Source organism: Hyperolius riggenbachi, chromosome 6, assembly GCF_040937935.1.
Source record: "Hyperolius riggenbachi isolate aHypRig1 chromosome 6, aHypRig1.pri, whole genome shotgun sequence".
NCBI lineage: Eukaryota > Metazoa > Chordata > Amphibia > Anura > Hyperoliidae > Hyperolius > Hyperolius riggenbachi.
In genome coordinates, this window is record NC_090651.1 from 163,414,654 (window position 1) to 163,427,234 (window position 12,581).

Below are 12,581 nucleotides of genomic sequence, written 5' to 3' on the forward strand. Positions count from 1 at the left end.
AAGGACAACTGCAGTGTTAGAGGTGCAAGAAGGGGATGGGAAACACTTTGTTAAGGATTACCACTATTCAAAGTATCTATAGAAGTCATTATTATGAGTACAGGACCAAAAGGGAGCTAATACTGCAATTGAGGAAGGGCCCATTGGGGCCCCTCTGGCCCAAGGGCCCCGATGCGGTTGCAACCTCTGCAACCCCTATTGCTACGCATCTGTTATCACCTCATTAAATATATCTAGTTCTGAACATGCAGGGAGGCGGATATTGCATGTTAAGCACTCAGGTAGTTTTTTCTTTAAACATACATTTAAAAAAGCCTACCAACCCTCATATCCAGACATAAGGACTGGTGAGAAATGGGTGGAGAAGCGATGAGCATGCAGGTCCTCTGCTGTTTCCATCACCAGGTGCATTTGTTTGCCAGTGTTGGATAGCCACACAAGTAATCATTTCCTTTCACAAAGCACAGAAGGTCTTCAAGTGATCTATTGGCCTGATGGAGCATGCCCAGTAATTGGGGAAGATATATGATGAATAAGGAATGACTAAAGGCCCAGCACTTTAATGCGGGGTTCCTAACCGACTGGAAACTAGTATAAGTAGTCATAAACAAACCTCACACTAGATGCCTTACATACAGTGGGATGCAAAAGTTTGGGCAACCTTATTAAGCATCATGATTTTCCTGTATAAATCATTGGTTGTTACAATAAAAAATGTCAGTTAAACACATCATAAAGAAGACACACACAGTGATATTTAAGAAGTGAAATGAAGCTTATTGGATTTACAAAAAGTGTGCAATAATTGTTTAAACAAAATTAGGCAGGTGCATACATTTGGGCACTGTTGACATTTTATTGATTCCAAAGCCTTTAGAACTAATTATTGGAACTCAAATTGGCTTGGTAAGCTCAGTGACCCCTGACCTACATACACAGGTGAACCAAATCATGAGAAAGAGTATTTAAGGGGGTCAATTGTAAGTTACTCTCCTCTTTTAATTTTCTCTGAAGAGTAGCTACATGGGGGTCTCAAAACAACTCTCAAATGACCTGAAGACAAAGATTGTTCACCATCATGGTTTAGGGTAAGGATACAGAAAGCTGTCTCAGAGATTTCAGCTGTCTGTTTCCACAGTTAGAAACATATTGAGGAAATGGAAGACCACAGGCTCAGTTCAAGTTAAGGCTCGAAGTGGCAGACCAAGAAAAATCTCGGATAGACAGCAGCAACGAATGGTGAGAACAGTCAGAGTCAACCCACAGACCAGTACCAAAGACCTACAACATCATCTTGCTGGAGATGGAGTCACTGTGCATCATTCAACCATTCGGCGCACTTTACACAAGGATATGTAGTGTGTGATGCAGAGAAAGCCTTTTCTCCACCCACAGCACAAACAGAGCCGCTTGAGGTATGCTAAAGCACATTTGAACAAGCCAGCTTCATTTTGGAATAAGGTGCAGTGGACTGATGAAACTAAAATGGAGTTATTTAGGCATAACAAGGGGCGTTATGCATCGAGGAAAAAGAACACAGCATTGCAAGAAAAACACCTGCTACCTACAGTAAAATATGGTGATAGTTCCATGCTGTGGGGCTGTGTGGCCAGTGCAGGGACTGGGAATCTTGTAAAAGTTGAGGGACACATGGGTTCCACTCAGTATCAGCAGATTCTGGAGACCAATGTCCAGGAATCAGTGACAAAGCTAAAGCTACGCTGGGGCTGGATATTTCAACAAGACAACGACCCTAAACAATGCTCAAAATCCACTACGGCATTCATGCAGAGGAACAAGTACAATGTTCTGGAATGGCTATCTCAATCCACAGACAGCACTCCGGTTTCCTCCCACATTCCAAAAACATACGGATAAGTTAATTGGCTCCCCCTAAAAAAAAAAAAAAAAAAAAAAAAATGGCCCTAGACTACAGTACTTACACTACATAATATAGACATATGGCAATGGTAGGGATTAGATTGTGAGCTCCTTTGAGGGACAGTTAGTGACAAGATATATATATATATATACACTGTACAGCGCTGCGTAATATGTCGGCGCTATATAAATACTAAATAATAATAATAATAATAATAATATAATTGAAAATCTGTGGTCTGAGTTAAAGAGAGCTGTCCATGCTCGGAAGCCAGCAAACCTGGATGAACTAGAGATGTTTTGTAAAGAGGAATGGTCCAAAATACATTCAAGCAGACTCCAGACTCTCATTGGAACCTACAGGAAGCTTTTAGAGGCTGTAATTTCTGCAAAAGGAGGATCTACTAAATATTGATTTCATTTATTTTTTGTGGTGCCCAAATTTATGCAGCTGCCTCATTTTGTTTAAACAGTTATTCCACACTTTCTGTAAATCCAATAAACTTCATTTCACTTCTCAAATACCAATGTTTGTGTCTCCTATATGATATATTTAACTGACATTTTTTATGGTAACAACCAACGATTTATACAAGGAAAATCATGACGATTAACAAGGTTGCCCAAACTTTCGCACCTCACTGTATTTAGTTCATTGTTACATTAAGACATGTTTAATGGGTCCCTCATTATCCTCTTCCTTCTTGTTGCTATAAATCTTTGGGGCTCTTCAGTCCTTTTCTTCAATCTTGTTTGAAGTGTCTTCTCAACTTGATTGAAAACCATCTGTCTCCAGTTTTACTGGACTTACTAGAAATGTCTATTGATGTTGATTGATGAGCTGCAAATCTCCCCTTCTTTCTTTAACCACTTTGCGACCACCTAACACCGATTAGAGGCCGCAAGGTAACAGGGGATCACGAGCGCGGATGTGCATCCACACTTGAGTGACGGAGTCAACAGTCTGCCAGGGGCGATCGCCGCTAGCAGACTGAAAAGAAAATAAATAGCCGTTTCTTTTTGTTGTACAGTGCTGCGATCTAATGCAGCGCTGTACTGGGGACAGCCCTGTCACTTGGCTGTCCCCTCAAGTGCTAGGGAAAGAGATCCCACTCATAGGCTGATGCCTATGAGAGGCGATCTCCTGTGATTGGCTGTCAGGTGAGGTAAAAAAATACACTTATTTATTGAAAAGAAAGAAGGAATAAAAAAAATACTGCCTGCAGCAGCGATCAGAGCCCACCAACAGAAAGCTCTGTTGGTGAGAAGAAAAGAGGGGGGATTCATTTGTGTGCTACATCGTATGGCTCTGCAGCGAGCTGTTAAAGCTGCAGGGCATTGAATTGTAAAAAATAGCCTGGTCACTAGGGGGGTGTAAGCCTGTGGTTTTTAGGTGGTTACAGGGAACCTGAAATCAGAGGAATATGGAGGCTGTCATCTTCACCCTGAGGGCTGGTGCACACCGAGCGGCTTTTTGGGCGTTTTCAGATCCGCTTGCGGCTGCGGATCTGCTTGGTCAATGTATCTCAATGGGGTGGTGCACACCAGAGCGGGGGGCGTTTTGCAGAAACGAAAAATGCCTGGGTGAGGCATTTTTTGGATTGCGGGTGCGTTTCTGCCTCAATGTTAAGTATAGGAAAAACGCAAACCGCTCTGAAAAACGGCACTTCAGAGCGGTTTTGCAGGCGTTTTTGTTACAGAAGCTGTTCAGTAACAGCTTTACTGTAACAATATATGAAATCTACTATACTGAAAACCGCAGCAGCAATCCGCAAAACGCTAGCAAAACGCCTCATAAAAATAAAAAAAAGCGTTTAAAAATCTGCTAGCATTTTGCGGATCTGCTAGCGGGTTTTGGTGTGCACCAGCCCTGAATGCCTCTTTCCTGACTGAGGGCTGGTGCACACCGAGCGGCTTTTTGGGCGTTTTCAGATCCGCTTGCGGCTGCGGATCTGCTTGGTCAATGTATCTCAATGGGGTGGTGCACACCAGAGCGGCAGGCGTTTTGCAGAAACGAAAAATGCCTGGGTGAGGCATTTTTTGGATTTCGGATGCGTTTCTGCCTCCAATGTTAAGTATAGGAAAAACGCAAAACGCCTGTAAAACCGCTTGATCAAGCGGATTTGGATGCGGATGCGGATGCGTTTTTTTCAAGAATGCGCACTTCCAGGTCAAAGTGTGCTTCCTGTGTGGCAGATTTGCATGAGGGATTTTAGACTGCGCAGGAGGAAGATGGCAGCAAAGTGGTTTACCACAGAAAACCTGATAATTAAGATTGAAAACAGCCCAGAACTTTATGACAAGTCTTTGCCTGGATATAAAGACCACCAAAGGGCTCATGAAATCTGGAGCAACATTGCAAAAGATTTTCTTGGAGAAAAATGGAATACTTTGAGCCAAAAGGGCAAGGATTCTAAGAGTAAGTATATGTGTACAGAATTGTTGTATTTTATTGATTTCATGCAGCACTTTGCAGACAATATATCATCACCCCTCCACTAAATGAGTAATTAAACAATTAGAAATGTCATTATCACAGGTCTCTGGCAAAGCTGTTCTCTCTATAGCCATCTCTCCTTATAAACAACAGGTACATGTGTGTGTATGTACTCACATGTATTATTAGGGCGCTATTTGCCACTTTAGAGTGTCATGAATGATATAGACATACAACACGGTTTCAAGAATGTTTATTTGCACAATAATACTGATCTCGTCATGTAAAGAAATAGCAGCCTGCAGGTTTTTTAGTTCTTACAGTTATGGCACAAAATAATCAGCTAATTTGTCTCTGTTGTGAATGGCAGAAATGGGACCACGTAAAGTAGCTGGTGGTAAAGTGACAAGAGCACTGTTTGAAAGATCCCCCTCTTCCTCCTCTATGGTCATGCTATCTAGTGTTCTCACATAATTATGCAAAATACATGTTGCCTTCACCACTATTATAGCATACTTTGGTTGCATTTTTATAGCAGTGTGATAAATGCGCCATTTGTTTGCCAGAATTCCAAATGCACATTCTACTACTTGTCTGGCTTTGGTCAGGCGGTTATTAAAGACTACTTTCTTATGAGTCATATCTCTCTGTGCATACGGTCTCATAACATGCTCAGACAGTGCAAAGGCCTCATCAGCCACAAACACACAGGGGTAAGGTGGTTCTACAGTGTCAGGCCAGGGGCGTGGTGGTGGTAAAGTCATCTGGCCTGTGCGAAGCTTCACGCCAAATCGACTGTGCTGGAAGACTGAGGAATCATGGGAACTTCCGTAAGCCCCAACATCCACATAGATAAATTTCAAATTAGGATCCACAACAGCCATGAGCACTAGTGAAAAGAATTTTTTATAATTGTAATAGAGACTGCCAGTGAATGCAGGCATAACCAGTCTGACATGTTTCCCATCCACTGCTCCAAGGCAGTTAGGGAAATCATGTTTCTCCCAAAAAAGCTGCATGTTAGCCTCCCACATAGGTACGTCAGGAGTTGGCATAAATTCCGGTTGAAGTACTTTCCAGATCAATTTGCAGGTGTCCAAAACTAAGTATCGGATTGTACTTCTTCCCATGAGGAATTGGTAGTGAAGTGCTGCATATGAATGCCCTGTTGCCAGAAATCTGCAAAAGAAAAGAAATAACATGTATGTTTATTTTTATTCCTAGTTGCCCTCCTGCGGACAAGATGGAAGTCGGTCAGAGACAGTTACAAAAAGGAGATTGAAAAGCAATACCATGAATCCAAAAGTGGGTCTGGAAGTTCGCAGCGAACAAAATATAAATATTGTGGCATATTAGAATTTCTAAGAAAACATCATGAACCGGCTGAGTAAGTATGGCGTAAATGTTAACCTATTGCAATGTTTGTCAACTTCGCCAATAGAACAGTGAAGGAAGGAGTAGGCCCACAATGCAATTCAGTAGTGTGGAACGAATAATCTGCCATCACTCTACCAAATATATTGGGGGACGTAGCTTAATGTAAGGATGGCATAGGTCCAGTTTAAAATGATTACATGACAGGAATGTGGACTGTTCGTTACCCAACATAACAGTTGCCTGACAGTGCTGGTTATATGTTTGGCTGCAGTAGTGTCTGCATCACACATCTGTAACACACATCTACCAAAATCAGTGCTAGTTTACTCAGGCCAGTTTTGCTCTATGCTTGCTCAGGGGCTGTGCCTAAAAGCTATGTACACAAATAATGGGAAAAATAGACAGGCTACTGCTATTGTTTTGCAATGAAAGATGCATCGCATTGTGCCCATATATTTGCTGTGACATCCATGGTCACTATTCCATGAACTAAAGTTGTGCTTTCCCCTTTCCAAAGGACTGAAGATAGCCTACCACCAGATCCTGAGGAGGACGATGTAGAGGTGCCACCTACCACCACCAGTGATGTGGAAGTTGAAGAAGACACTACACAGGATGTTGACACTGCTACAGTGGAAGACAGTGACTCTACTACCCCAGATCACACACCACACAGCCCAGCGAGTAGTCGGACACGCACAACTGTCAGGTCTAGTAGAGGTGTGAGGGTAGCTACACAAGGCAGGAGAATAGGAAGAGGTATGAGCAGGGCTGAATACGACCAGAAGCTGATTAGTTCAATAGAAAAGGCTGTTGATCATATGGAGAAGCGAGAGGATGAAATGAAACAACTTAAAGAGCCATGCACACAGTATCTTTTAAGTTTGGTGCCACTATTACAAAAAGTGCCTCCTGATAAGCAATGGGCAGCCAGACATGCCATCTCTGAGACCCTGGGGAGATTCTTACTACCTGAGAGCCGTGCAGATGACAATGTGCACAACTACTTGCAGCAACCACACCTGCCTGCTTCCAGCCAACAATATAATGCACACCCACAACTCTCTTACCATATGCAACGCATTTATGACCCACCCCACTACCCACCAATGCATATGCATAACATGCCATATGGGCAACAGCCTCATTACTCTATGCCTCCACCTCAGCGCCCTGATCAAGGTATGCGATTTCAAACATCATCTATGCACAGTGACTCTACAGTGTACACTGATTTAACATCGCACAGCCAGCCTCATACAAATGCTGAATCAGGTACACATGCTTACAATCAGGGCCCTGGTAGTATGTGTGATTTGCTATCACAACATGACTAGTTTTTTGTAGTTTTACATTTTATTTTATTGTTCAATGCTCAGATTTGGATCTTAGTTTACATTACCTCAATGTTATGAGGAGTCGCTCAGTTGGTGTGATTGCTAGGCGAAAGTTAGTGTCTTGTCGGCGAAGGGCATCCTTCAGTTTGGCTAAAAGGCCATCAAAACTAGGAAAAAAGAGCATGCTTATCTTCAGATCTACTGTTGTTTGTTGCAGAAACATTTTTCATTTGTGACATATTACTTTTGCTGCTGAAAGCAAAGTATGGACAACACATGTCCAAAATATTCTTTGCACAGAAGAACAAAACATTAAAACGAAAGATTTTGTTCAAACATTGCTTCATTACTGTGTCCCATATGCTGATTGTTGCCATATACTTAATGAAGTATGCACCAGGAGTATGTAAGGTCATAATATACTCCAAATGTTTTGGGTAAACTATGGATATATAATATAGTAGTTACTCCTATAGAAAAATTAGATGGAGGCCTTAGGCATTGAATACATAACACACCAGGATCAAGTATCACAGTTATTTGGTTAGCTTATGTATACAGCGGATTGATTATTGTGTTGTTTTTCTGTTTACAGTCAAACACAGTTAACTAAGGGCCAAAAAGTGCTTCCAATTTCATTCCTCCCCAAAATACTTAGCCCCATGATAAAAATAAGTGACAAGTATTCTTACCTGGACACAGACATGCGGGTGTAGCCAAAAAACTTTTCTGGATGGTGCCTCAAATCTCTATATAGGGTCCTAAATTGACCCTTCCGGCGCCGCTCTTGTAGCATGGGATGCACCCAGTATCTCCTTGTCCTTGGCCTACGTCTCATATATGCTGCTACACAGAGCAATAACAGCACATCAGGAAACATTTTCAAAAACAAGTCACTCTTCTCTCCAAACCACAGTGTCACCTCTCCTGAACTAACCCACAATGTTGTTAAGGACCCCACCCTTTTTATATTGGGTTTTTTACTTCAATTGCTCAATGTGCTTCACATGTGTCATCAATATATCGCACTTTAACCCTTTGTTTAAGGTCTTTCTACCTCTTTTCCTGAAAAACGCAAAACGCAAAACGCTTCCAAAAACGCTTGCAAAAACGCACGCAAAAAACGCAAAACGCCCCAAAACCGCGCTATCAAAATGACAATAAGCGGTTCAAAAAACGCTAGCGTTTTGCGGATCTGCTTGCGGTTTTTGGTGTGCACCAGCCCTAAAAGCCAAGCACACATCCAGAACTGCTGGTGTATAGTAAGCCTTTAGTTGAAAAATGTGTAGGTTTACTATGCAACAGCGGTTCTGAATGTGTGCCTGGCTTTTGGGGGCATAAAGAGGCGATTTGCATATTTGGGAGGGTTGCATCATGGGAAATCATACTTGCTCAATTAATGCTGCTTTATTACAAATGCCTTCTTTTTTTATAAAGAAAATTATACAGTATTTGGCATACTTTTTTTTTTTTTAGTAGGAGGGCTTTCCAGTCTCTTTTAGCCCCTTATACTATCCTAGTGGTTCTGGAAAACCATGAACTATCTGGGTACTCTGTAGTACAGGTCTGAGACCTATCCCATAGAGCCATATCAATCCATGACATGTACTGAGTGATGGGGAGATCATTAAGTATGAAAAAGATGTATGCATGCTGGATTGGTGTGGCTCTGTAAAATGTATAAGTTGTAGGCTTGCATCAGCGGTCCTGGATGCAAAACTGTACCTCTCTGCCCCAGACCCTCCTCAAATGTGTTCCTGACTGCTTGTCTGCTATATCCTCCTTCATGTCCTCTCGCTTCCTAAAACTTAATATGAGTAAAACAGAACTAATAATTTTTCCACCGTCTCTGTCCACATCCCTGCCTGAAGTAACAATAAATGTTAATAACACTCCCATAACTTCAGTTCCCAATGATCGGTGCTTGGGGGTAATATTTGACTCATCTCTCTCTTTTATTCCTCATGTTCACTCCATAACCTGCTCCTGCCATCTCCAACTCAAAAAACATATCTCGCATCCGTCCTTTTCTCACTCAAGAGACAACTAAAATGTTAATACATGCTCTTATAATTTCTCGTCTGGACTACTGCAACATACTACTTTGTGAACTGCCTTCTAACAGACTGGCCCCGCTCCAGTCGGTACTGAACTCAGCTGCTTGTCTCATTCATCTCGATCTTCCTCTGCCGATCCTCTTTGTCAAGCTCTTCACTGGCTGCTAATTAACCAGAGGATCCAGTTCAAACTCCTAACCCTAACCTACAAAGCTCTCCACAATCTCTCTCCCTGGTACATATCCTCACTAATTTCCAGATACAAACCCAATTGCAATTTCAGATCGGCACATGATCTTCTGTTGTCCTCCTCTAGAATCAACTCCTCACATTCACGTTTACAAGACTTCGCAAGCGCTTCACCCCTCCTCTGGAATGCCCTCCCACAACACATTCGTCACTCGCCAACTTTTGTTCTCTTTGTCCTAAGACCAAATTGCACTCCTACTATGTATCCTAAAACACACAGCCTCTATATATTTGTTGCATACTACCCCTCCTCCTGTTCCCCCCCCCCCCCCCCCCCATTCCCTATAGATTGTAAGCTCGCAAGGGCAGGGCTCTTCTCCCCCTTTTGTGTCTTGGTAACCATTATACATTTTATTCATCATGTTACTTTTATCACTGTCATTACTAATTCTATATTTTGTATTTTGTATCATTCTTTGTATCTTGTCACTAATTATGTATCTTGTATTTTGGTGTGCACCATTGTCTGTATTATTATGTACCCCATGTTGGTTTCTTACATTGTACAGTGCCACAGAATATGTTGGTGCTTTATAAATCAATAATAATACTAATAAAGAAGTGATTTGCTTATTTGGGAGTGATGCATCATGGAAACCATACTTTCCCACTTAAAGAGAATCTGTTCTGTGAAAATCTTACATAAATAAATGTACCAGCCTGTTTGTTGTCTTCTCCTAGCCCCCTCTGTGACATTTTCGCTGCTCCTGCTGCTTTCCTGGTGATAAAGTCACTGTTTTATTCATTGTTTTTGTAAACAATGAAGATGGCCGCCAAACAGAAAATACATCATCAGAGCAGGTGCCTGTTTGCAGTGGCTCCTCTCAAACGTGATTTTACTGCTGTAGTGTTTCTCCCACTTGTTGCCTTAGCTGCTTGTCTGGGCTTTGAACTGATCTTTTTGCACTCACAGCTGTTCACAAGGTCACAGACACGCTGGCTGTGAGCAGAGACCTGTCTGTGAGGGATAAACAAAGCACACACACAGAGCCTGCAGGGGGCATGGAGGAGGTGTGCATAACTCCATATCAAAGCAGAAGGCAGTGCATTCCTCTCTGGGCTGACAAACCTTGACAAAGGAAGATTAGATATATTACAGAGACAGGGAAACTAAAAAAGGCTGCAGTAAGCAAGACCACATTAGAACAGGTATAGGAACTTATAGTATAGAAGAAATAAGGCTAACAATTTTGTTACCGAGTCTCTTTAAAGCTGGATTAATGTAAATGCTTTCTGTTTTATGAAAGCAACATTCTGTGACTTCAGGCAAACCACGAAGCAGCTGCTTGGAAAAGCATGTCTTACCTTTCTGGATCCTATAACAATTGTACTGTGGGAGGCTCTGTGTTCAGCTCTGCAGCCAGCCCCATACTGCTATATGCACTGTCTCCTAACGTCATCAAGCCGTGACCCAATCTATTCGGCAGTACGGGCTGACTGCGGTGTTGTACACAGAGGCTCCTACTGCACAATCGCTGCTTGATCCAGGGAGGTGAAAGATCCTTTTCCAAACAGCTAATTGCCCGGATCTCTGAATGGGGGGAAGGGCGGGGGGGGGGTTGCTTAATATGGGGGAGGGGAAATACGGGCTATCTGACTACACTAGAGGGGACCTAATACAGGAGGGCACATCTGGCCATTTGTACTGGGGGACCTAATACCAGGGGCACAACTGGCTACCTATAATGGGGGGGGGGGGGGAAATACTAGGGGGAACATGTGGCTATCTATATGAAGGGGGAACCTAATAGTGAGGGCACATCTGGCTATCTATACTGGGGCACATAAAGCTACATATAAGGGGGCTTATACTGTTGACTATCTGGGGGGGGTATACTGGGGGCCCATCTGGCTACTTATACTAGGGGGTTATACTGGGGTCACATCTGTCTATCTATACTGGGGAGGAAACTAATACTGTGGGCACATATGTCTAACTATGGGGGGTAATACTTGGTGTACACATTGTAGCAAAAACTCACCTTTATTTCAGAATCAAATATAATCACCATAAATTGTGACAGGAACATAATTTAAAGTGTACCTGATATGGGCAAAGTAAAAGATGTTATACTTATCCGGGGCTTCCTCCAGCCCCATGAGCACCTATGTGTCACTCGCCGTCCTCCAAGTGCCGCCGTTCGAGTGGTATCGGTCCCGGTTATCTGGCTCAGTTGCGCAAGTCTGCTCTTCTATGCGGGGGGGGGGGGGTGCACTTGCGCAGAAGAGCCGACTGGCACTGCTGAGCCAGATTACCTGGAGTGATACACACGAACGGAGGCACTTGGGAGGACGGCGAGGGATGCATCGGTGGTCATGGGGCTGGGGGAAGCCCCGGGTGTGTATAGAATCTTTTACTTTGCCTGTCTCTGGTTTACTTGAATTTTTTTTTTTTAAATGGAATTGTTAAAACATGAGAAATTCAATTTTTTCCTCTATTTCTCATTATAATGCTGAAAGATACAAAATTGTTTTGTGGAAAAAATGCAGCCCAATAGAAGTCTAGTTTGTCTTAAAAAAAACTATACATAAATCATTTAGGTGTCGTAAGTGGGGTAACGTTATTGCTAATTGAATAGCTAAAATGTCAAAACTGCTGTGGTTCAGAAGGAAAACAAGGTCTAGACGTGAAGTGCTAGATACTTCAGGGAACACTACAGAGTGTACCAAAGAAGTGTAAAGTAATTGTTATGTGCTCTTTATGAATAGGCCCAGAGGCATAGCAATAGCAATAGCAGCCATAGCAACTGCTATGGGGCCCTGAAGCAAAAAGGGCCCAAGCGGTAATCTGTTCACTATTTATTTTCCTGTTTTTCTTCACACTCTAACTTTATCTCAGGGCCCATAGACTGCTTGCAGTGTACATTACATAATAATGTACATTGGCCAGTCAACTTACCATATATATTATGTGATAGTAGCAGGTGGCATTGCTCTGGAGTGCCTAGGCCTGAAGGCCCCATCAAAATTCTGCTATGGGGCCACATAATCTCTAGCTATGCCTGTGAATAGGCCCTTCTGTGTGTGTCACCACCCTCCTCCTGCAACGCAGTGACTCATGTATTCCTGCTCGGAAAGGTTAGATATGTAGCTTCATATAGCACTTAGCCTTTGAAGCTATGGAATGCTAAGAGAAAGTTAAGCTGTGATGGACTAAATGATGGCATAGAAAAATAATGTGCTGTCACATTATTAATCAGAGTCCCATGTAATTTCACTACTGACATCATCTTGTTACATTCC

At 42.5% G+C, this 12,581-nt stretch overlaps 2 protein-coding genes across 2 annotated transcripts; one reads left to right on the top strand and one right to left on the bottom strand.

The window, feature by feature from the left end:
- Positions 1 to 4,061: 4,061 nt before the first annotated feature.
- Positions 4,062 to 7,218, top strand: LOC137521203 (uncharacterized). The gene is made up of 3 exons (XM_068240161.1): positions 4,062 to 4,300; positions 5,543 to 5,705; positions 6,213 to 7,218. Exons 1-3 carry the CDS (start codon positions 4,084 to 4,086, stop codon positions 7,030 to 7,032), a joined length of 1,200 nt encoding a protein of 399 aa, XP_068096262.1. The 5' UTR covers positions 4,062 to 4,083; the 3' UTR covers positions 7,033 to 7,218.
- On the bottom strand, positions 4,619 to 8,092 carry LOC137521204 (uncharacterized). Its single transcript, XM_068240162.1, has 3 exons — positions 7,725 to 8,092; positions 7,098 to 7,199; positions 4,619 to 5,497 (listed from the first exon to the last, which is right to left on the bottom strand). Exons 1-3 carry the CDS (start codon positions 7,910 to 7,912, stop codon positions 4,642 to 4,644), a joined length of 1,146 nt encoding a protein of 381 aa, XP_068096263.1. The 5' UTR covers positions 7,913 to 8,092; the 3' UTR covers positions 4,619 to 4,641.
- Between the last annotated feature and the right edge of the window lie 4,489 nt (positions 8,093 to 12,581).

Bases quoted from the DNA above. Each gene is read 5' to 3' on its own strand.
- LOC137521203 (XM_068240161.1), top strand. From the start codon at position 4,084: ATGAGGGATTTTAGACTGCGCAGGAGGAAGATGGCAGCAAAGTGGTTT. The intron at 4,301-5,542 runs GTAAGTATATGT...TTTTATTCCTAG, and splicing joins AAAGGGCAAGGATTCTAAGA to TTGCCCTCCTGCGGACAAGA. The intron at 5,706-6,212 runs GTAAGTATGGCG...CCCTTTCCAAAG, and splicing joins AAACATCATGAACCGGCTGA to GACTGAAGATAGCCTACCAC.
- LOC137521204 (XM_068240162.1), bottom strand. From the start codon at position 7,912: ATGTTTCCTGATGTGCTGTTATTGCTCTGTGTAGCAGCATATATGAGA. The intron at 7,200-7,724 runs GTAAGAATACTT...CTTTTTTCCTAG, and splicing joins ACCCGCATGTCTGTGTCCAG to TTTTGATGGCCTTTTAGCCA. The intron at 5,498-7,097 runs GTAATGTAAACT...TTTCTTTTGCAG, and splicing joins CGACTCCTCATAACATTGAG to ATTTCTGGCAACAGGGCATT.